Source organism: Mauremys reevesii, linkage group 15, assembly GCF_016161935.1.
Source record: "Mauremys reevesii isolate NIE-2019 linkage group 15, ASM1616193v1, whole genome shotgun sequence".
Lineage (NCBI taxonomy): Eukaryota > Metazoa > Chordata > Testudines > Geoemydidae > Mauremys > Mauremys reevesii.
Genome location: NC_052637.1, coordinates 13,413,693 through 13,434,196, shown reverse-complemented (window position 1 = coordinate 13,434,196; position 20,504 = coordinate 13,413,693). Strand labels below are relative to the sequence as shown.

At 45.4% G+C, this 20,504-nt stretch overlaps 2 protein-coding genes across 2 annotated transcripts; both read left to right on the top strand.

Moving 5' to 3' along the window:
- Positions 1–452: 452 nt before the first annotated feature.
- Positions 453–1,430, top strand: LOC120383087 (olfactory receptor 6N1-like). Its single transcript, XM_039500719.1, has one exon. The coding sequence runs from the start codon at positions 453–455 to the stop codon at positions 1,428–1,430; it is 978 nt and encodes a 325-aa protein (XP_039356653.1).
- A 10,893-nt stretch (positions 1,431–12,323) lies between these two features.
- On the top strand, positions 12,324–19,932 carry LOC120384025 (olfactory receptor 6N1-like). Its single transcript, XM_039502343.1, has 2 exons — positions 12,324–12,416; positions 18,743–19,932. The coding sequence occupies exon 2, from the start codon at positions 18,771–18,773 to the stop codon at positions 19,749–19,751; it is 981 nt and encodes a 326-aa protein (XP_039358277.1). The 5' UTR covers positions 12,324–12,416; positions 18,743–18,770; the 3' UTR covers positions 19,752–19,932.
- The last annotated feature ends 572 nt before the right edge of the window (positions 19,933–20,504 follow it).

Here is a 20,504-nt window from a genome sequence, read left to right as displayed (position 1 = left end):
AGATTTTAGTTGTTTGATTTTGACTCCTAAGACATGGCGTGATTCTGGTCATTGCCAAAAATGAAATACAGCATTTAAGCATCATTGTTAAGCTCTACGATATCAATAAAGGCATAAAATGGTGGATAAAGAAATAGTCTTAACCGTTATATCAGTACTCGGCTACTGTATGGGCTGTTCCAGTAGTGATTGCTCTGATCATTGCAGAGGCTGGTCTACATGGATACAAATGTTCTGTTCTCAAACTGAGAGTTCTGGCACTTTGCTCTGAACTCAAGGTTTTAAATTTAAATTTAAATTTAAACTAGGTTTAAAATTACAGCCTGTAATCAGGACAGGAAGGAGAGTTTCCAAATAGTTATGGAATTAATTAATGAAACTTGACTAACTTTTAACTCTATGTTCTTCCAATTCAATTGCACAGCGTGTGTTATTGTTCCTGGACTCAAACCATGGCAGACAGAGACTGGGGAAATCAAACGGCCATCACAGAATTCATCATTCTGGGATTCGGGGATCTCCCTGATCTGCAAATTCTTCTCTTCTTCATTTTCCAAGTGATCTACATGGCAACCGTGACTGGGAACTCTCTCATCGTGGTGCTCGTTGTGGCTGACCAGCACCTGCACACCCCCATGTACTTCTTCCTCGGGAACTTGTCCTGCCTGGAGACCTGCTACATCTCAACCACCCTGCCCCGGATGCTGGCCAGTCTCCTGAACAGGGACAAAACCATCTCAGTCAGTGGTTGCTTCACACAACTGTATTTCTGTGGTTCTCTGGTATGTACAGAATGCTATCTCCTAGCAGCGATGTCTTATGATCGGTATTTAGCGATATGTAAACCCCTGCACTATTCAACTCTTATGAATATCAGGTTTTGCCTCCAATTGGCTGCTGGGTCATGGTTAAATGGTTTCTTGGCTATTACAATCTTTGTCTTGTTCCTATCGCAGTTAATATTCTGTGGCCCAAATGAAATTGACCATTTCTATTGTGATTCCACCCCACTGATGGAAATCTCCTGCAGTGACACCCACCAGGTCATATTGCTGGCTTTCATAATAGCCTCCATATTCACCCTGCCTCCATTCCTACTAACCATGATATCCTATGTGTACATCATCGCCACCATCCTGAGAATCCCTTCTACCACTGTGAGGCAAAAGGCCTTTTCCACCTGCTCCTCTCACCTGATTGTGGTGACAATTTTCTATGGCTCCATAATGATTGTGTACCTGCTACCGAAACATGATACACTGAGAGACCTGAACAAAGTGCTCTCTCTTTGCTACACGGTCCTGACTCCCCTGGTAAACCCCCTCATCTACAGCCTGAGAAACAGGGAAGTCAAGGAAGCCTTGTGCAAAGCAGTCAGTAAATATGTGGCTTTCACCGAAACGTGCAGAGACTCCAAGAGAATAACTTAGCCTGAGGTTTTCAAAGCTGCCTGGGTGATTTAAGCAATCAGCCCCCATTAAAATTAACTTGAAATCTCCCATTGAAAATCTCAGCATTAATGTGAAAAAGAAAAGAAAAAGAAAAGGAGATGATCTGCATGGAGTTACCGAGACAGTCTTTATGATCCCCTGCAGTGTGATCCAGGGAAGTGAGGATGTTGACAGCTCTGTCACTCTCTCATGTTCAGCACTGATACACACAGGATGAGGGTATTTTTCTCCAGGGTGTTGGCTAAGTGTTCACCCTCTGTGAGGAGTGTGTACAGCATCTGAAACCATACAGAGCTGACATTGTGTAAGGCAAAAAATCCACTAACAATGAAAATAAATCCCTGGGTATCTCCCCTGTTCCTTGTTTCTCTACGTAAGATAATAAAGTCTTGTATTCAAATTCAGACTTTCTTACGTTTCCGTAGCAATATTTCTGAGTAGGGCTAAGATTTCACAGAATCATAGAAGTTTAGGGTTAGAAGAGACAACAGGAGGTCATCTAGTCCAACCCCCTGCTCAAATCAGGAACAACACCAACTAAATCATCCCAGCCAGGCCGTTGTCAAGGCAGGCCTTAAAGACGTCTAAGGGTGGAGATTCCACCACCTCCCTAGGTAATTCGTTCCTAGTGAAATAGTGTTTCCTAATATTCAACCACTTCTTCATATTCTGTCATCTGCCACCACTGAGAACAGCCAAGCTCCAGTCTCTTTGGAACCCCCCAGTTCCTGCAGCCTCTCCTCAGAAGTCATGTGCCCCAGCACCCTAATTATTTTCATTGCCCTCTGCTGAACTAACTCTCTTCAATTTGTCCACATCCTTTCTGTAGTGAGGGGCCCCAAACTGGGTGCAATACTCCAGATGTGGCCTCACCAGTTCTAAATACAGGGGAATAATCACTTTTCTCAATCTGCTGACAATGCTCCTACTAATGCAGCCCAATATGCCATCAGTTTTCTTGGCAACAAGGGCACACTGCTGACTCACATCCAGCTTCTCGTCCACCATAATCCCCAGGTCCTTTTCTGCAGAACTGCCACTTAGCCAGTTGGTGCCCAGCCTGTAGCGGAGATTGGGATCCTTTCGTCCTAAGTGTAGGACTTTGCACTTGTCCTTGTTGGACCTCATCAGATTTATTTTGACCCAATCCTCCAATTTGTCTTGGTCACTCTGGACCCTAGCCCTACACTCCAGCATATCTACCTCTCCACCTAGCTTAGTGTCATCTGCAAATTTGCTGAGTGTACAATCGTTCCCATTATTCAGATCATTTATTTTGTCACAGATATTTATATTAAAAGTCAGGGACAGGTCACAGGCAAAAAAGAAAAATTCATGGAAGCCCGTGACCTGTCCCTGACTTTTATTATAAATATTGTGACAATGTGGAGGTATTGTGCAGCTGTTGAGCTGGCTCTGCCCCCACCACCACCACTACTGTTGGGGGATTGGAGGTCCAGTATCTCCCTCCAACCATGTCTGGCACGTCTCCCCTGCCACTCTGCCCCACACCCTCATCCCACAGTGTCAATTTGCTCTGCAGTCTGACTCATGAAGGCCTCCTCCCCCACCCCCTCCTTGAACCAAAACTGGTCAGAAGAAAGACAGTGGGAGACACACCTAAGCCCCTCCAGACAAGGGTGATGTGATTAAGGAAACTCCCCAGCCTCATTTGCTTCAAAGATGGGACAGGGAGGCATCTCCATTAGCATACAGAATGGAGAACAGAGAGTCCAAGGCAAGAACCGCACTGAACTCTGGGATCAGAAAAGCAGGGAAGCATTGCATGATGGGAAATCTCTGCTCCAGATGGAAATTAACCCATGCCTGCACAGAAATTCTGCACCCAGCTCAGAAATTATCAGACCAATTCTAGTAATAAATCCTCTATTGATATCCAAAACAGTGAAGCAACCTAATTGCATTATGAGCTCCCTCGAAGGAACACCGCCGATAGCCAGGAATGATCAATTCTTATTGTGTAGCCTGGACCAAACAGCTTTGTTATACTCCCTTAAATCATCGGTTTACCCATAAACAAATCTAGTGTTCATTGTTTTTACCCTACAAAAACCCCTTACTACAGCCCAAGTAAATGTTCTGATGCCTGAATCCAAACTCTGCATCAGTTCCATTGGAACTTCATCTTTCTGACTGATTGTACTGTGGTCTTTCTACCTGTCTCCAGCACTCCGTATGACCAATACCATCTAGGAACACTGAGATTCAAGCTTCACAGAGTGGTGATGTCTCTCTCTCTCTCTCTCTCTCTCTCTCTCTCTGAATAGCCTCCTGACCATAGGCATGTGCAGCACATTTCATTAGGGTGTGCACCCAGGGAATTTTTATTTTTTATTTTTTTTAAAGGCGAACATTTATTGAATATTCAGTCATAAAGGACATTATTTTTATTCATCAAACTAAAGAAACTAAAACAATTAAAAAAAATAAGTGTAGTTAACAGCTAAACTTTACTTAAAAATATAAACTTAAAAAATGAGACAAAAAATACCAAATTTTTGCTGTAGTGATAACCAGGTGTATAGAAAGATACAGTCAATTTTCATGATCTTTAACCAGATAAACCATATTGACCAAAACAGATTAAGGTTTCTTCATTTTCCTGTCCTAGAGAATGAGATGTCGCTCACCAGGTATTATGGACTTAAATTCCTAAATTAACTGTCAAAGTTGTACAAAATCATGAGTGAGTCGAGGTGCTTTTGGGACATTGTATTTCTTAGTTTGTTTTTTACATGTGCTAGTTTCAAAAAGTCTCTTTCACATGAACAGCTTTTAACAGGTAAGACTGCAAAGCATCGAATAGATTTGTAAAAGGCCTAGAACGTGGAAGACCGATCCGATTCCTTTAGCCAATCAAGCCACTCTCTGGTGGTGTTCGTAGTGCTACCTTTAGGAACAGATCCGTCATGACCCCAAAGGAACCCGACTTCAGCTTCCAACTCATCCAAGGACACTTTACATTTGTTGGCAATGATTCTCATATACTCCCTGACAATGTCTAAGCTTGGCAGTTTTCCCATTGCAGTCACAATTTTACAAGTCTCCTCTTCAAATCGCTGGTCAATGCCGGTAATCATTGAGTCTAGGAGTGGGTAAAATAAACTTATTCTCTCCTGCTCCTCTTTTGTATCAAAGTGATGCTGGGACTCAAACACGTCATCAATACGAGTGGACGTTTTTCGCTTCTTAACTGGGGGAATCGATATATCATTCTCTACACACATTTTGACCCTGTCATTGAGAAGAGATTGAAAATATTCTGGGCCACTTCTCATCGCAGCCAAAGAGTTATGCAAGCTTTTCACCCCTGTCATTGCAGTAAGTAAGCTGAGCTCTGGAGGTTGAAGAGCCTTACTCACTTTTACCACCATCTGGAGAATAGGGTGCATCATGTGAAGGGCAAAGCTGAACTTGAATGAGTTTAGTTCATGGATAAGGCCCCTGGATTTTATTATAGCGTCAGCAAGGCGAGCTGTTTCGATAATCTCTTGTAAAGCTTGTAAAATGAAGGAGTAATTTTGTTTGACAGCAGCCGCTGCTTCTGCTCTGCATGCCCATCTTGTGTTTGACAGTGACTTCAAAGTCTTCAACTGAGACAGTTCTGTTTTGTTTACTTGAAGTGCATTCATCTACTAGGACGAGGTTCAAACAAAGCACATAGCAATGTACATAGAGTATTTCACTGTTTCTTTCTTTACATTTCATTTGAACTCCTGCAGGACATCCAGACATAGTGGATGCTTCATCAAAACAGACAGACATCACTGATGACCAATCAATTTTAAGAATGCCAAGGATGTCATTTAACTGGTCAAAAATAGACTGAGCATCAACTGTTAATAGTTTCTGAACAAAATGTTCAACTGGACTATATTTTTCATTGTCAAAATACTGCACGACAATGAACTTCTGTTCATGGTATCCACAGTCAGTAGTGTCGTCAGCAATTATTGAGACCATTTTTCCATTTAGTGAAGACACTGTCTTTTGTTGCACAACTTTGTGCAAGGCCACAATTAAATCATTTTGGATGCGATTACTCAGATAGGTAGTGTTTTGAGGAGATTGTTGCACATGCTTTGCCGTTACGGGATCCTATTTTTGGAGCATATTGACAAGATTTAGAAACAAACCTTTCTCAAAACTGTCAGCTTTTTCATTGTGACCCCTGAATGGTCTCCCAGCTTTTGCCAGACACAGAACAATGTCAGTCAGTCGCTCCATTACGCTTCGGTTATGGCACCATTCTTCTTCTTGTTTATACAGATAAGCCTGCTTGCCCTCATCCAACAAAACACCAATAGGTTTCCCTTCATTAAAACTTGACTGTGAAGAACGGCTCAACACATGAGATTTTGACCGTTGGTGGTTTTGAAAATATTCGTTGGCCCTATGCCAGTTTCTGAATCCTTCTTCAGTAAATGCTGGATCAATGTGACCTTTGTTTGCTGCATCATTAGAGGAGAAGAAACGGCAGTAAAAGCAAAATGCTGCATCCTTTGAGGGCTATATTCTAACCACCAATACTTTTCAGACCATACTAATCATCTTTAACAATATGTTCTGACTAATCATAATAATCTCTTGGAGTGTGTTCACACATATACCCAGTGTCTGTTGTTTCTTAAGAGTGCCTGTGTGTTAGCGACACTAGTAATACCTTTGCCAAGGTCATGTATTGAACAGCGAACTTGTAAGCATCTGCTGTAATACATGGACTGACTTTGGTTCACGGCGTGGCTGGACTTTGCTGACTATGGTTCAGGCCTCAGATCTTACATCAGCCCAGTGCCCCAAGCTCTCTCTCTCACCTACACAAACCAGCCACCTCCATTGCACTCACACAGGCTGGATGCAATCCGCTAGGCCCAGCAGTGAGCCCTGGACACGTCACCAGGAACAGCTTCATAGCTCTCATCTTGGCTATGCCCGGCTATGACCAGCTCCAGCAAAGCAATAGCTCCAGGCTCACTGGGCCCTTGGAGGTGAGGAGGTTGGGCAAACAAAGAGGTAGACTCACAAGTCAAGGGCACAGGGACTGCCCAGACCCAAGGATAGGTTAATGGAGGATAGGTCCATCAATGGCTATTAGCCAGGATGGGCAGGGATAGTGTCCCTTGCCAACGGCACTGGCCACTGTTGGAAGACAGGATACTGGGCTAGATGGACCATTGATCTGACCCAGAACAGCTGTTCTTTTGACCCAGCTGGGGGTTATGCCAGGGTAACTGAGGCTTTTCCTAGGGTCAGGTCTATCAAACAGTCATCAGGAGGTTTTTTTATGGATATAAAAAAACTGGTTAAAATTTTGTCTCCACCCCGCCTCATACCCAGTTAAAAACTCCATGATGTGACCATGATTATAGTCACTTCCGTCCCTGGTCCTTCCACTTAAACAGACAACACTGACCCAATGGACACCAGCCAAAGTGGAAGAGCAAGAAAGGAGACATTATGTTGCCAAATGACCAACAGAGGACGTGGAGGGAAGGGAGGTGAAGCTATATAATGGTGTATAAGTGTTGAGCAGAGAGCACTGAAGAGAAGTGCTGTGTAATGAACTGCGGCTAGTAGCAGATGTCATGGAGTAAGTTATGGGCTGTTAGTTATACTAAATAACGGCTACCAGGTTCCATGAGAGTCAAGAACAGGTAAGAGTCAGCTATTATAGCAAGAAGAATCCTTAGAGGAAAGGAGAGCATCAGGCTGTCAGTCTGGGAAATTGACACTAGATGGCAGCAGAGTAGAGTAAATACTGACTAGTGACCAAGGTTTCAGTAGCTATGCATACGAAGAAGTGAGCTGTAGCCCACGAAAGCTTATGCTGAAATAATTTGTTATTCTCTAAGGTGCCACAAGTACTCCTTGTCTTTTTAATAATAGGAAAGTTATACTGTAAAATGGCCACTAGGTGGCAGCATGTTATAAGCATGAGATATGGGCAGCTACTTTCAACAATGCCCATTAGATGGCAGTATCTCTTGACTACTAAGAAATGGGCAGTGCAAGTACATTATAAGTGGCCATCACCTTGGACAGGCATCTCCCAAAAATGTAAGCTGGTGTTTGTCCATGTGTAGCGGGGTGACCACCGGCTCCTGCCTGGAAGGGGTTGGAAAAGCCCTGCGGAGGGCTGGGGCTGGGAAAGGTAAAACCCTTGCTGATTGGGGGATGTGGCTGCAGATGGGGCCACGCCCCAAACTGAGCAACAGGACCTTATAAGAAGGCCAGGGAAGCTGAAAGGGTCCCTCTCCGCCTGTAGAGGGAGATGGGCCTGGCTGCAGGGATCTAGAGACAGGTAACCTGAGTGGAGCAGGGCTGGGGAATTTCAGCCTGGAAAGCCCCAGGCTGTGGCCTAGCACAAGGCCAACAGGTACTGGGTGCTGCAGGGGGCAGCCCAGGGATAGGCAAAGGCAGCAGGTCCAAACCCAACCTTACCAGTGAGGAGTAGGCTGATACTGCAGTCTGCCCCAGGGCGTGGGGGCTAGATGATGATTGGCAGTAGCCTGATAGTGAGGTGAGGTGGGGATGGTGGGTGGGGGTTCCCCTGGGAGGGGGAGACCCATAACTGTGGAGGTACTGCCAGGGGGTAGCACCCCAGTTAAAGGGGCACCAGGGTCCAGGGAGGGACATAGGGGCCAGAGGACAGGTGAATCACCGGCCTGCAGAGGGTGCTCCTGGCTGGTAAAAGAGCTAATTCCCTGAGAGACCAGCAGGAGGCACCACAGGGGTGAGTCTCCACGTCTACACCCTGATCAAAATTATTTTCCTCAGAGGATCATTGCACTAAAAATGATGTACAATGGGAGTTGTGTAATTGCATGTCACACTGGGCATTGTTAGCTACAAAGCTTTGGAGGCACAAAATGAACCAAGAGGGAGAAAGGTTGAAGTGGGACCATATTGAAAAGCATGAAGAAAGAATACAAATATGAGAGAGCATTTACACTGATTAAATCGAAGGGGAAGCCCATTTTCCAAAGGTAGATCACATACACCAGCTCATCAATGTTCTAAGACAGATTGCAGCAGCTGCTCATCCATTCAGGTAAATGCAGGTGTCTTTGCTGAGCAGATCCAGTTTCTACGGAATGATGAGAGCCAATTACCTCAGTGGAAGAAACTGAATACTGGCCACTAAACCCTGAGAAATAAGAGGTCATCCTTCAAAACTTGAGCTGTCCTGTGGTTACAGGTGAGCACCCTCTTTCTGATTGCGTTTCTACACCACCTTTCCAACAGGGGCATGAATGTGCTTTGTGAATATTGTTAGCAGTGTTGTTGTAGGCGTGTTGGTCCCAGGATATTAGAGACACAAGGTGGGTGATATCTTTTACTGGACCAAGTATTGCTGGAGAGAGAGATAAGTTCTCTAGCTCTAAAAAGCTTGTCCCTCTCACCAGCAGAGGTTGATCCAATAAAAGATATTATCTCACTCACCTTGTCTCTGTGAATATTAGCAGTTTTAGCCTCACCTTCCCACAGCAGTGCCAGTCGGTGTTAATAGCACCACTTAACAATAGGGAAACTGAGATTTATGCCTTGTGAAAGATCCTCAGCTAAGGATCTGGCTCAGGATAACGAGGGTGAAGCCTGGAATAGAATAATGGAAATAAAAACTAAGTGAAGCTGATAAAAATGAACATTAAAATGGGTTGTGAAGGGGGTAAAGTGTAAGAAAGAAATTAGGAGGCTGAGAGGGAATTTGAAAAATAAATGGTTTTAGTTGAAAGTAATCAACAAACTGTTTCACTGTATCTGAGTCAGGCAGGTTGCAAGAGAATCCATGAGTCAGCTGAACCCAGGGAATAAACAAGATTTAGACATCGCTTAGGTGCTATGGTTGAGATTTTGGAAGCCACCTAGGAACTGGGTGTCCTAATATTTTATTAGAATTAATGTTGCAATCCTATAGACAGTTTGACAACCTCCTCTCAAAAGATGATTGTATTGATCTTCACCAAAAAATGTTACAAGTTATCTGTGCCAGGTCAACTTTTTTTAGGGAACAGCCTGTCAGAGGCTGAAATATCAAAAGAGCAGATTATTGAACTAACTGGAATTTGGGGTTTCTCTGTATCGCTCTAGGAGAATGTAGTAATATAGGAATTGACAGATTAGATCAGATCCAAGGGCCATCCTGGCCAGTATTGTTCTCTGAGAGCAGGCAGTACTAGATGTTTAAGAGGCAAATGTAAGAACACTGCAATAGCAGTTCTGGGATAATCTCCCCTCACATATGTCATGTTCATCTATAATAGCTCAGTTTGGAATGGTTATTAATCCTCATGGTTTGGGGGTTAAACCAAACTCTATTGTTGCCATTATGATAACTCTGGATATTTATATGGCTAACAGGAACATCCAATCTCTTCTGGAATCTAGTTAAGTCCTTCATATCAATGACTTCCTGTGGCAGTGACTGTGATGCTCCCAATGGGGATGCAAGAGTGTGAGTGCTAGACTCAGGACAGACAGTTACAAACCAGGGCACAGACCCCTCATTGGCTGTCAGGTCTAAACTTAGATTTCACCAACCAACTGCACTGAGTGCAAACTCCTCAGACACTTTAACAGCCTTGAGAGAGTCCCCCCAGAAATTCCCCTTGGCTGCGCCGCTCTTTCCTGCCACCCAGGTGAGCGTATCTGTGGTACACGACCCCTTACGCCAAGGATCACAGCAATATTCAGGTTACTCCTGACTTCCCTGAGGTCAATTGCACTTTAGGTCTCACACCAGAGATGACTCTTGGAGCCAATCCTATAGTGAACTACTGTATAGGAAGATTTATTAAATAGGAAAAGGAAATGAGAGTTATTACAAAGTTAATGCAAGCAAACAGACCCATAAATGAGACACAGTCTCAGGTTTCAAAAGGTAATACAGACTTCTCTCAGCAGCAAGCTGTATTTGACCTTTAGGACTATCCCAGGATAAGCAGCAGGCATCCCTTGTGAATGGCTAGAAACACACTGCCCCGAGCATCCAAGCAGCCTAGAGATCCCTAGTTGCTTTTGCGTGAAGTTTTTATCCCCCTCCCGCCATCTGCTCTGACCTGCAAACTAAATCTACTCGCATGAATCATCTTCATAGGGAGGAGAGCAGAACAATAAGTTTCTAGTCCAGAGGTAGGTAACTTATGGCAAGCCTATGGTCCTGGCCACCGGTCCGGGGTGCTCTGCATTTTAATTTAATTTTAAATGAAGCTTCTTAAACATTTTAAAAACCTTATTTACTTTATATACAACAGTAGTTTAGTTATATATTATAGACTTATAGAAAGACCTTCTAAAAACGTTAAAATGTATGACTGGCACGCAGAACCTTAAATCAGAGTGAATAAATGAAGACTCTGCACACCACTTCTAAAAGGTTACTAACCCCTGTGCTAGTCCTTTTGTTGATTGTTTCTCAATCCAGTTGTAGGGAGTTTCCAGTTGTAATATCCACCCATAACCCACCCGGTATTGGGGTGACCAGATGTCCCGATTTTCTAGGGACAGTCCCAATATTTGGGACCTTGTCTTATACAGGTGTCTATTAACCTCCCCGCCCCCACATCTCCTGTCGTGATTTTTCACACTTGCTATCTGGTCACCCTATCCGGTACTGATGGGTTTCCTTTTTCAGGAGAGGCTTCATGTCTGTGGAAGAACAACTCTTCACACTCATTAACGTCCATCTCCTGTGTGGTGATTCATACTCACAGAAGCTCACCACAACTGCTCAAATATTAAATTACAATATGGAACAGACATTACAAGGGAGATTAATGCAGGCAGCAACTGACAATCATTGAAGGGAGTCCAAATATTAAACCCCTTTTATTATTCTAGTATCCATTTTATTAATATTAACCCACAAGTGAGCCAGACTGATTCCACCTTTGTATGTGTTAGTGTCCTGCTGAAACAGGGGGACCTTGGCATGAGTTAGCACTTGATCTGCCAGCATCCCTGTGAGTTCCACAGTTTAATTACAATAGGGGTGAAAAAGTATTTCACTTAATAGATTTTAAATTGCCTACTGTGGGGGGGGGCAATGACCCACTCGCACGGCGCCTCCTTCTGGTTGTCTCGGGAATTAGATCTTCCAGCCGAGAGCGCCCTCAGCAGGCTGGTGTCTCACCTGCCGCTAGCCCCCCATGTCCCTCTCGGACCCCAGTGCCCCTGTATCTGGGGTGCTGCCCCCTGGCAGTGCCCCCACTCTCTGGGTTTCCCCTCCCAAGGGAACCCCCACCCTCTATCCCCACCTTGCCTCAGTGGCTACTGCCAGTCATTGTGTAGCCCCCACTCCCTGGGGCAGACTGCAGTCTGTAAACCACTCATCATCGGCAAGGGGGTTAGGACCTGCTGCCTTTGCCTATCTCTGGGCTGCGTCTCTGCAGCCCCGGTACCTATTTGGCCCTTTTAGCAAGGCCTGCAGCCTGAGCTTTTACCTGGCTGGAGTTCCCCAGCTCCCTCTGCCCTTCCCCAGCACTGCTCCACCACAGGTGCCCTTCCCAGCTCCCAGGCAGCCAGGTCCTTCTCTCTCAAGAAGCTAGAGAGAGGGGGTGTTTTGCTTCTGGCCCACAGCCCTCTTATAAGAGCCAGCTGGGCCCTGATTGAGCTGGCCACAGCTGTGTTCAGCTACTCACTCAGCTTCCCCAGCTGTTCTTCATCCCTTTTACCCAGGCACAGCCCTCTCCAGGACTGCTTTTAACCCCTTCAGGGCAGGAATGGGGCAGCCGCCCCACTACATCCACCTTTTATTTTAGTTGTATGTTCCTCTTCTTCTTGGAGTAAGGGGCAGGGAAAACAGAAGTTCACCATTCTACCTTCTCCCAGTTTCTGCAGAAAGAAGAGCATCAAGAACCTCAGCTGAGAATCCTGAGTCCTGGCCACTGAACCCTGAGAAACAAGAGCTCATCACTTCAAGCTTGGGTTGTCTTGTAGTTACAGGTGAGCACCATCTTCCTGACTGCATTTTTATACCACCTTCTAAACATGGGCATGACTTTGATTCGTAAATATTAGAGGGACAAGGTGGGTGAGATAATATCTTTTATTGGACCAACTTTTGGTGGTGAACGAGAGATGCTTTTGAGCTACACAGAGCTCTTCATCAGGTGAATATTAACAGTTTTAGTCTCTCCTTCCCACTGCAGTGCCAGTCAGCGTTCGTAGCACCATTTCACAGAGATGGAGTGTGAGAGCCATGTCTTGTGACAGGTCCTCAGTTGAGGATCTGCTCCACTGACAAAAATGAAGCTACCTTGATTTATACCGCCTGAGGATCCGGCTTTGTATGAGCCCCAATCATAGAATCAGAGAACTGGAAGGGACCTCGAGAGGTCATCTAGTCCAGTCCCCTGCACTCAAGGCAGGACTAAGTATTATCTAGGCCAGTGGTTCTTAACCTGGGGTGCACGCACCCCCTGGGGGTGTGCGATGTCCTTTCTGAGGATGCCTGATCTTTTCAGAAGGCAAATCATCAAAAACACAAATTAAGCACAGGCACGTAAGTACAACTACTTTGTTTCATCAAACCTATGTATTTATTAACATTATACATTTATTAACTATTACTGTAATATACAAACAAAAATATTTTCAAGTTTTTAAGCTAATTGTGGTAAAATTATTGAGACAATGAAGTTTGAGATTATCTTGTGTGCTCAACTAGCACTGTTTCCACAACTGGCGAAGACAGTGCTGGAGATCCTTGTGCCATTTGCGACTTTCATCACTCTTACATATCAAAACAAAGGCCAGAAACTGCCTAAATGCAAGTGATGATGTATGTGGCTATTTCAAAAAAAGTTCCTTGTTTCTCACACATCATTGAACAAAAGCAAGGGCAGAAGAGTCACTGAGCTTGTAAACTTAAAAAAAAGTGTGTAAATTTTCATGTAGTCTTAATTTTACTGCAAAATTAAAATAAATATATAATTCTCTTTCATTCTATAGTTATGATACATCTAAGTTTAAAGAACTGACCTACTTCAGTGATTTTTCATAAGGGTGCGAGAATATATTTTGAGAACCAAAGGGTGCAGGCTGCAGTACAGCTTAAGAACCACTAATCTAGACAATCCCTGAGAAGTGTCCACTCTGCTCTTAAAAATCTCCAATGATGGAGATTCCACAACCTCCTTGGCAATTTATTCTAGTGCTTAACCACTCTGACTCTTAGGAAGTTTTTCCTGATGTCGAACCTTAACCACCATTGCTGAAATTTAAGACCGTTGCTTCTTGTCCTATCCTCAGAGTTAAGGAGAACAATTTTTCTTCCTCCTCCTTGTAGCAACCTTTTAAATACTTGAAAAATGTTATGTCCCCTTTCAGTCTTCTCTCCTCCAGACTAAACAAACCCAATTTTTTCAAACTTCCTTCATAGGTCATGTTTTCTAAACTTTTAATTATTTTTGTTGCTCTTCTCTAAACTTTCTCCAATTTGTGCACATCCTTCCTGAAGTGTGGTGCCTAGAACTGGATCCAATACTCCAGTTGAGGCCTAATCAGCGCAGAGTAGAGCAGAAGAATTACTTCTCGTGTCTTGCTTACAACACTCTTGCTAATACATCCCAGAATGAGGCTTGCTTTTATTTTTTTGCAACAGTGTTACACTGACTCATATTTAGCTTGTGATCCACTCTGACCCCCAGATCCATTTCTGTGGTACTCCTTCCTAGGCCGTCATTTCCCATTTTGTATGTGTGCAACTGATTGTTCCTTCCTAAGTGGAGTACTTTGCATCTGTCCTTATTGAATTTCATCTGATTTACTTTAGACCATTTCTTCAGTTTGTCCAGATCATTCTGAATTTTAATCCTATCCTCCAAAGCGCTCGCAACCCCTCCCAAATCGGTATCATCCGTAAACTTTATAAACGTACTCTCTGTGCCATTATGTAAATCATTGATGAAGATATTGAACAGAACCAGACCCAGAACCGATCCCTGCGGGAGCCCACTCGTTATGCCCACCCAGCATGACTGTGAACCACTAATAACTACTCTCTGGGAAAAGTTTTCCAATCAGTTATTGTAGTGAGTCGGTGTGGCTCCCCTCCTGCCCCAACAACAAAACGGCATGTTCGGCAGTTCCTGGGCATCGTCGGGTACTATCGAAGTTTTGTCCCGCAGTTTGCATCCATAGCGCCTCCCCTAACTGGACTACTAACCAAGGACAGTCCTCGGCAGGTGCGGTGGACCCCGGAGTGCGAGACAGCCTTCCGGACCCTCCAGAGATGCCTCTGTCAGGAGCCGGTACTGTACAGCCCGGATTTCCATCGAGGATTCATTCTGCAGACAGACGCCTCCAAGGTAGGGCTGGGAGCGGTCCTGTCCCAAGAGGTGGATGGTCAGGACCACCCCGTGCTATACCTCAGTCGGCAGCTGTTTCCTCAAGAAAAGAACTATTCTGTGGTAGAAAAGGAGGCGCTCGCTGTAAAATGGGCCTGCGAAGCCCTCCGCTTCTACCTCCTGGGGGCACCCGTCACCCTGGTCACGGACCATGCCCCACTCCGGTGGCTGATGCGCATGAAGGACAATAAGACCCGCATCATGCGCTGGTATTTGGCCTTGCAGCCCTATGCTTTCACCATCCAGCATCGGGCTGGCAAGGACCACGCTAACGCGGACTTCCTGTCCCGTATTGGGGGGATGGAAGAGCCTGGCCCCGACAGGCGGGAGCCAGACTTAAGGGGGTGTGTGTGTAGTGAGTCGGTGTGGCTCCCCTCCTGCCCTGAGGAAGGAGCGCCCTTGCAGACACCGAAGTGGGCGGAGCCACCACCACCAGTCCCCGCCCCTCGGAAGTCAAGGGGCAGGGCAGGAAGTAGAAAAGCCGGCCGACAGAGCTCAGTCAGAGGGCAGCCGCCGCCGGGAGCAGACGTGCCGGCGGGAGTTCCTGACTGGGAACCCTCCAGGGCCCGAGGCAGCTGTCCTGATTGGCCGGAGCTTCCCTGCGCCCGCTACGAAGAGGAACCGCCGGAGCTTCCCCGTGCCCGGTACTGGAAGGAACCGCTGGAACTTCCCCACGCCACATACGAAGAGGAGCCGCCGGAGCTTCCCTGCCCCTGCTGTTACCCGGAGGAGCCGCCTGAGCAGGCCTGGCGGACTTCCCGAGGAGCTGACGGACCTGCCACCAAACCCTGGTCCCGAGGAGCCTATGCATATTGACTGGCTTGGACCCAGTGCAACTGACGAGGTAGGCCCTAAGGGGGAAATGGAAGTAGCCTGGGGGTAGCTGACCCCTGTCAGGCTGCAGGCACCGAGGTCCCGATGTCAGTGTGTTGCAGTCAGGACCCCACTGACCAGCAGCGGTGATAGCTGCTGCCAGGGCCCCGGGCTGGGACACAGTGGAGTGGGTGGGCCTGTGTCCCCCCTGCCACCCCACTCGGGGGTGGCAGTCTTCCCCCTCAACCCACCGCTCCACTCTAGGGACCTGAGCTCCCTGTATTGTTTACTGCTCAGCCCCTGCAACCAAGAGCCTGAGCTTCCTGTACTGCTTACTGCTCAGCCCCTGCCACAAAGGGCCTGAGCTCCCTGCACTGTTTGCAGCTCAGCCCCTGCTCCAAAGGGCCTGAGCTTCCTGTACTGTTCACTGCTCAGCCCTGCCACAAAGGGCCTGAGCTCATTGAACTGTTTACTGCTCAGCCCCTGCAACCAAGGGTCTGAGCTCCTTGTACTGTTTGCTGCTCAGCCCCTGCTCCAAAGGGCCTGAGCCTATTGTACTGTTTACTGCTCAGCCCCTGCAACCAAGGGCCTGAGCCTATTGTACTGTTTACTGCTCAGCCCCTGCAACCAAGGGCCTGAGCCGCTTGTACTGTTTACTGCTCAGCCCATGCCACCAAGGGCCTGAGGTTCTTAAACACTGTTTACTGCTGTTCAGACGGTTCCACAGAAGACGTGGAGTGAGTCGGTGTGGTTCCCCTCCTGCCCTCAGGAGGGTTGAGCCCCGGCATGATCGATCACAGTTATGCACCCACCTATAGTAGCTCCATCTAGGTTGTATTTCTCTAATTGGTTTATGAGAAGGTCATGCGAGACAGTATCAAAAGCCTTACTAAAGTCAAGATATACCACTTCTACCAGTTCCCCCCATCAACAAGGCTTGTTACTCTGTCAAAGAAAGCTATCAGGTTGGTTTGATTCAAATTTGTTTTTGACAAATCCATACTGACTGTTACTTATCACCTCATTATCTTCTAGGTGTTTGCAAATATATTGATTAATTATTTGCTCCATTATCTTTCTGGGCAAAGAAGTTAAGCTGACTGGTCTGTAATTCCATTTTTATAGATGGGCACTATATTTGCCCTTTTCCAGTCTTCTGGAATGTCTCCCATCTTCCATGACTTTTCAATGGGGTGGTGAGTGGTGATAGAGTCTTACTAGCCTGAATCATACATGCCAGATTGTTTCTAGGCTCCGAGTTCAGGGACAGCATCTTTCCCCCACCACCTCAGTGCCTTTCTTGCTCCTCTATTATCATCCCACATTTATTATGGAGCGAGGAGGGTCACTCCCGAGTTAGGGTTGCACATCAGCCTGGTTCTGCCTCTTCCTAAGAGCCACCCTCGAAAGAGCCGTATTTTATTACTGCTTCATAGCTAATGTCGGGAAACAGAAAAGGGAATGTCATTTCCTCACCACATCATCATCACAGGAACTAAGGGAGAATTTACACCACTTCATATTTTATGGCATAATCTGATCTCTTGTGAGGGGGAGAAAATTGTTCTTTTTCCTACGGGGCATTGAAATCCTGCATATGCCAGGATATATTGTTAGAATTAATGGAAATAAATCTAACAGAAGGTCAGTGCCTAAGAACTCTAGACCGCATGGAAAAATCTCAGTCCAAGTTTTATTTGTTTGATTTTGACTCTTAAGACATAGCATGATTCTGGTCATTGCCAGAAAGGAAATACAGCATTCAAGCATCATTGTTAAGCTCTAAGATGGCACTAAAGGGATATAATGTTAGAAAAAGAAATAGTCTTATCCGTTATATCAGTACTCGTCTACCAGAGATATGGGCTGTTCCAGTAGTGATTGCTCTGATCATGGCAGAGGCTGTTCTACATGGCTACAAATGTTCGGTTCTCAAATTGAGAATTCTGGCACTTTGCTCTGAACTCTACATTTAGGTTTCAAATTTCAGTGTGTAATCTGGACAGGAAGGGGAGTCTCCGAATACTTATGGAATTAATTGAAACTTTACTAAAATGAGACTTGACTAACTTTTAAGTCTATGTTCTTCCAATTCAATTGCACATGGTGTTTCTAGACTCTGAGTTAAGGGACAGCATCTTCCCCCCACCCCAGTGTCTTTCTTGTTCCTGTATTATCATCTCACACTCATTATGGAGTGGGGAGGGTCACTCCCAAGTTACAGTTGAACATCAGCCTGGTTCTGACTTTTCCTAAGACCCACCCACCAAAGAGCTGTATTTTATTACTGCTACATAGCTAATGTCGGGAAACAGAAGAGGGATTGTCATTCCCTCACCACATCACCATCACAGGAAATAAGGGAGAATTTACACCTCTTCATAAATTATAACAAACTGATCTCTTGTGAGGGGGTGAAAATTGTTCCTTTTCTACATGTAATGAAAGGCTAAATATACCAGGATATATTAGTCAAACTATAGGGGGAGTGATAGCTCAGTGGTCTGAGCATTGATTTGCTAAGCCCAGGGTTATGAGCTCACTTCTTGAGTGGGCCATTTCAGGTTCGAGGGTAAAAAAAAAGGTTGAGGATTGGCTCTCCTTTAAGCAGGCAGTTGGGCAAGATAACCTCCTGAGGTCTCTTCCAATGCTCATATTCTTTGATTTATTTCCATTAATTCAAACAGAAGATCAGTGCCTACAGACGCTAGACCAAACTGGAAATCCCAGTCCAAGATTTCGGTTGATGTATTTATTGATTTTGACTCGTAAGACATGGCATGATTCTGAGCATTGTCAGAAGAGAAATACAGCATTTAAGATGGGATATATGACAGATAAGATCATTTCTCTGTCTATCAGTATTTGACTGCTAGAGAACTGGGCTGTTATAGTAATCATTGGTATCCACATACATACCCTCTTCCCAATCAGAGCAGTATTTTGTCCTCAGACTGAGATTCCTGGCACTTTGCTCTGAAATCTACACTTAGTTTTAAAATTTCATCCTGTAACCAGGAGAGGGAGTGAGTTTCTGAATATTTATGGCATTATTTAACACTATTTGATTAACTTTTAACTCTATGTTCCTTCAATTCAATTGCACAGGGTGTTTTATTGTTCCTGGACTCAAACCATGGCAGACAGAGACTGGGGAAACCAAACGGCCATCACAGAATTCATCCTTCTGGGATTTGGGGATCTCCCTGACCTGCAAATTCTTCTCTTCCTGATGTTCCAAGTGATCTACATGGCAACCGTGGCTGGGAACACCCTCATCGTGGTGCTCATTGTGGCTGACCAGCACCTTCACACCCCCATGTACTTCTTCCTGGGCAACTTGTCCTGCTTAGAGACCTGCTACACCTCAACCATCCTGCCCAGGTTGCTGACCAGTCTCCTGACTGGGGACAAAACCATCTCATTCGGTGGCTGCATCACACAACTGTATTTCTTTGGTTCTCTGGCATGTACAGAATGCTATCTCCTAGCAGCGATGTCTTATGATCGGTATTTAGCGATATGTAAACCCCTGCACTATTCAACTCTTATGAATAGCAAGTTTTGTCTCCAATTGGCTGCTGGGTCATGGTTAAATGGTTTTTTGGCTTTTACCATCTTTGTCTTATTCGTATCGCAGTTAATATTCTGTGGCCCAAATGAAATTGACCATTTCTGTTGTGATTCCATCCCACTGATGGAACTCTCCTGCAGTGACACGCACCAGGTCATACTGGTGAATTTCATAATAGCCTGTGTATTCACCCTGCCTCCATTCCTACTTACCCTGACATCCTACATGTGCATCATCTCCACCATCCTGAGAATCTCTTCCACCACTGGGAGACAAAAGGCCTTTTCCACCTGCTCCTCTCACCTCATTGTGGTGACAATTTTCTATGGATCCATAATGACTGTGTATCTGCTACCAAAATGTGATACACTGAAAGACCTGAACAAAGTGGTGTCTCTTTGCCACACGGTCCTGACTCCCCTGGTAAACCCCCTCATCTACAGCCTGAGAAACAGAGAGGTCAAGGAAGCCTTGTGCAAAGCAGTCAGTAAATGTGGCTTTCACAACAACGTGCAGATACACCTACATAATAATGTAACTTGACGTTTTCAAAGCTACCTGGGTGATTTCAGCCATCAGCCCCCATTAAAATTAAGTTGAAAACTCCCTTTGAAAATCTCAGCACTCAGTGTTGTCCATCTCAGCGGAAGGATCAGGGTGGGAGATGGCCATAACCATGTTTCCTTCATGGAGTTTTTAACTGGGCAGTAGGCAAAGTGGAGACAAAATTTTAACCATAAAAAAGCCATTTTTGATCTAAATAAAAGTTTAGACAATAAAAATAGTAACTGCTGGTGTTGCATATATGGGGACGTAAGCCTGGGAAATCTGCCACCCCTGAAATTGTGCTTATTGCCTGCATAGCCCTCTGCAAACCGACCACCTTCACTGTGCTCACACAGGCCGGACACAAACAACCAGGCCCTAGCCCCTTCAGTAGGAACAGCATTATATCTCTTATCTGTGACCAGCTCCGAAGAAGCAACTGCTCCAGGCCCTTAGAGGTGGGAGGTTGGGCAACCACAGAGAAGTAGATGCACATGCCAGGTCCACTGGGATTGTCCAGATCAAGCTAGGGGTTTTCCAAGGCACACAGAACTGAGACCATTTCTGCAGTTGGGTCTCTCAAATGGTCACTGATTAGGACTCTGCCTGCAGCCCTTCAGGGCACTAGCTGCTTTTCTTCCACCAACTGCACAGAGAAGTTCAAAGGGAGGACCTGTTACAATGAGTATCCCCAAAATTCACTGCAACAAGCACATGCCCCGAGAGAGCTAGTTCTCAAGTGCCTTGCAA

What these genes read in the sequence shown, in the direction of transcription:
- LOC120383087 (XM_039500719.1), top strand. Translation starts at nt 453, where the DNA reads ATGGCAGACAGAGACTGGGGAAATCAAACGGCCATCACAGAATTCATC.
- LOC120384025 (XM_039502343.1), top strand. Translation starts at nt 18,771, where the DNA reads ATGGCAGACAGAGACTGGGGAAACCAAACGGCCATCACAGAATTCATC.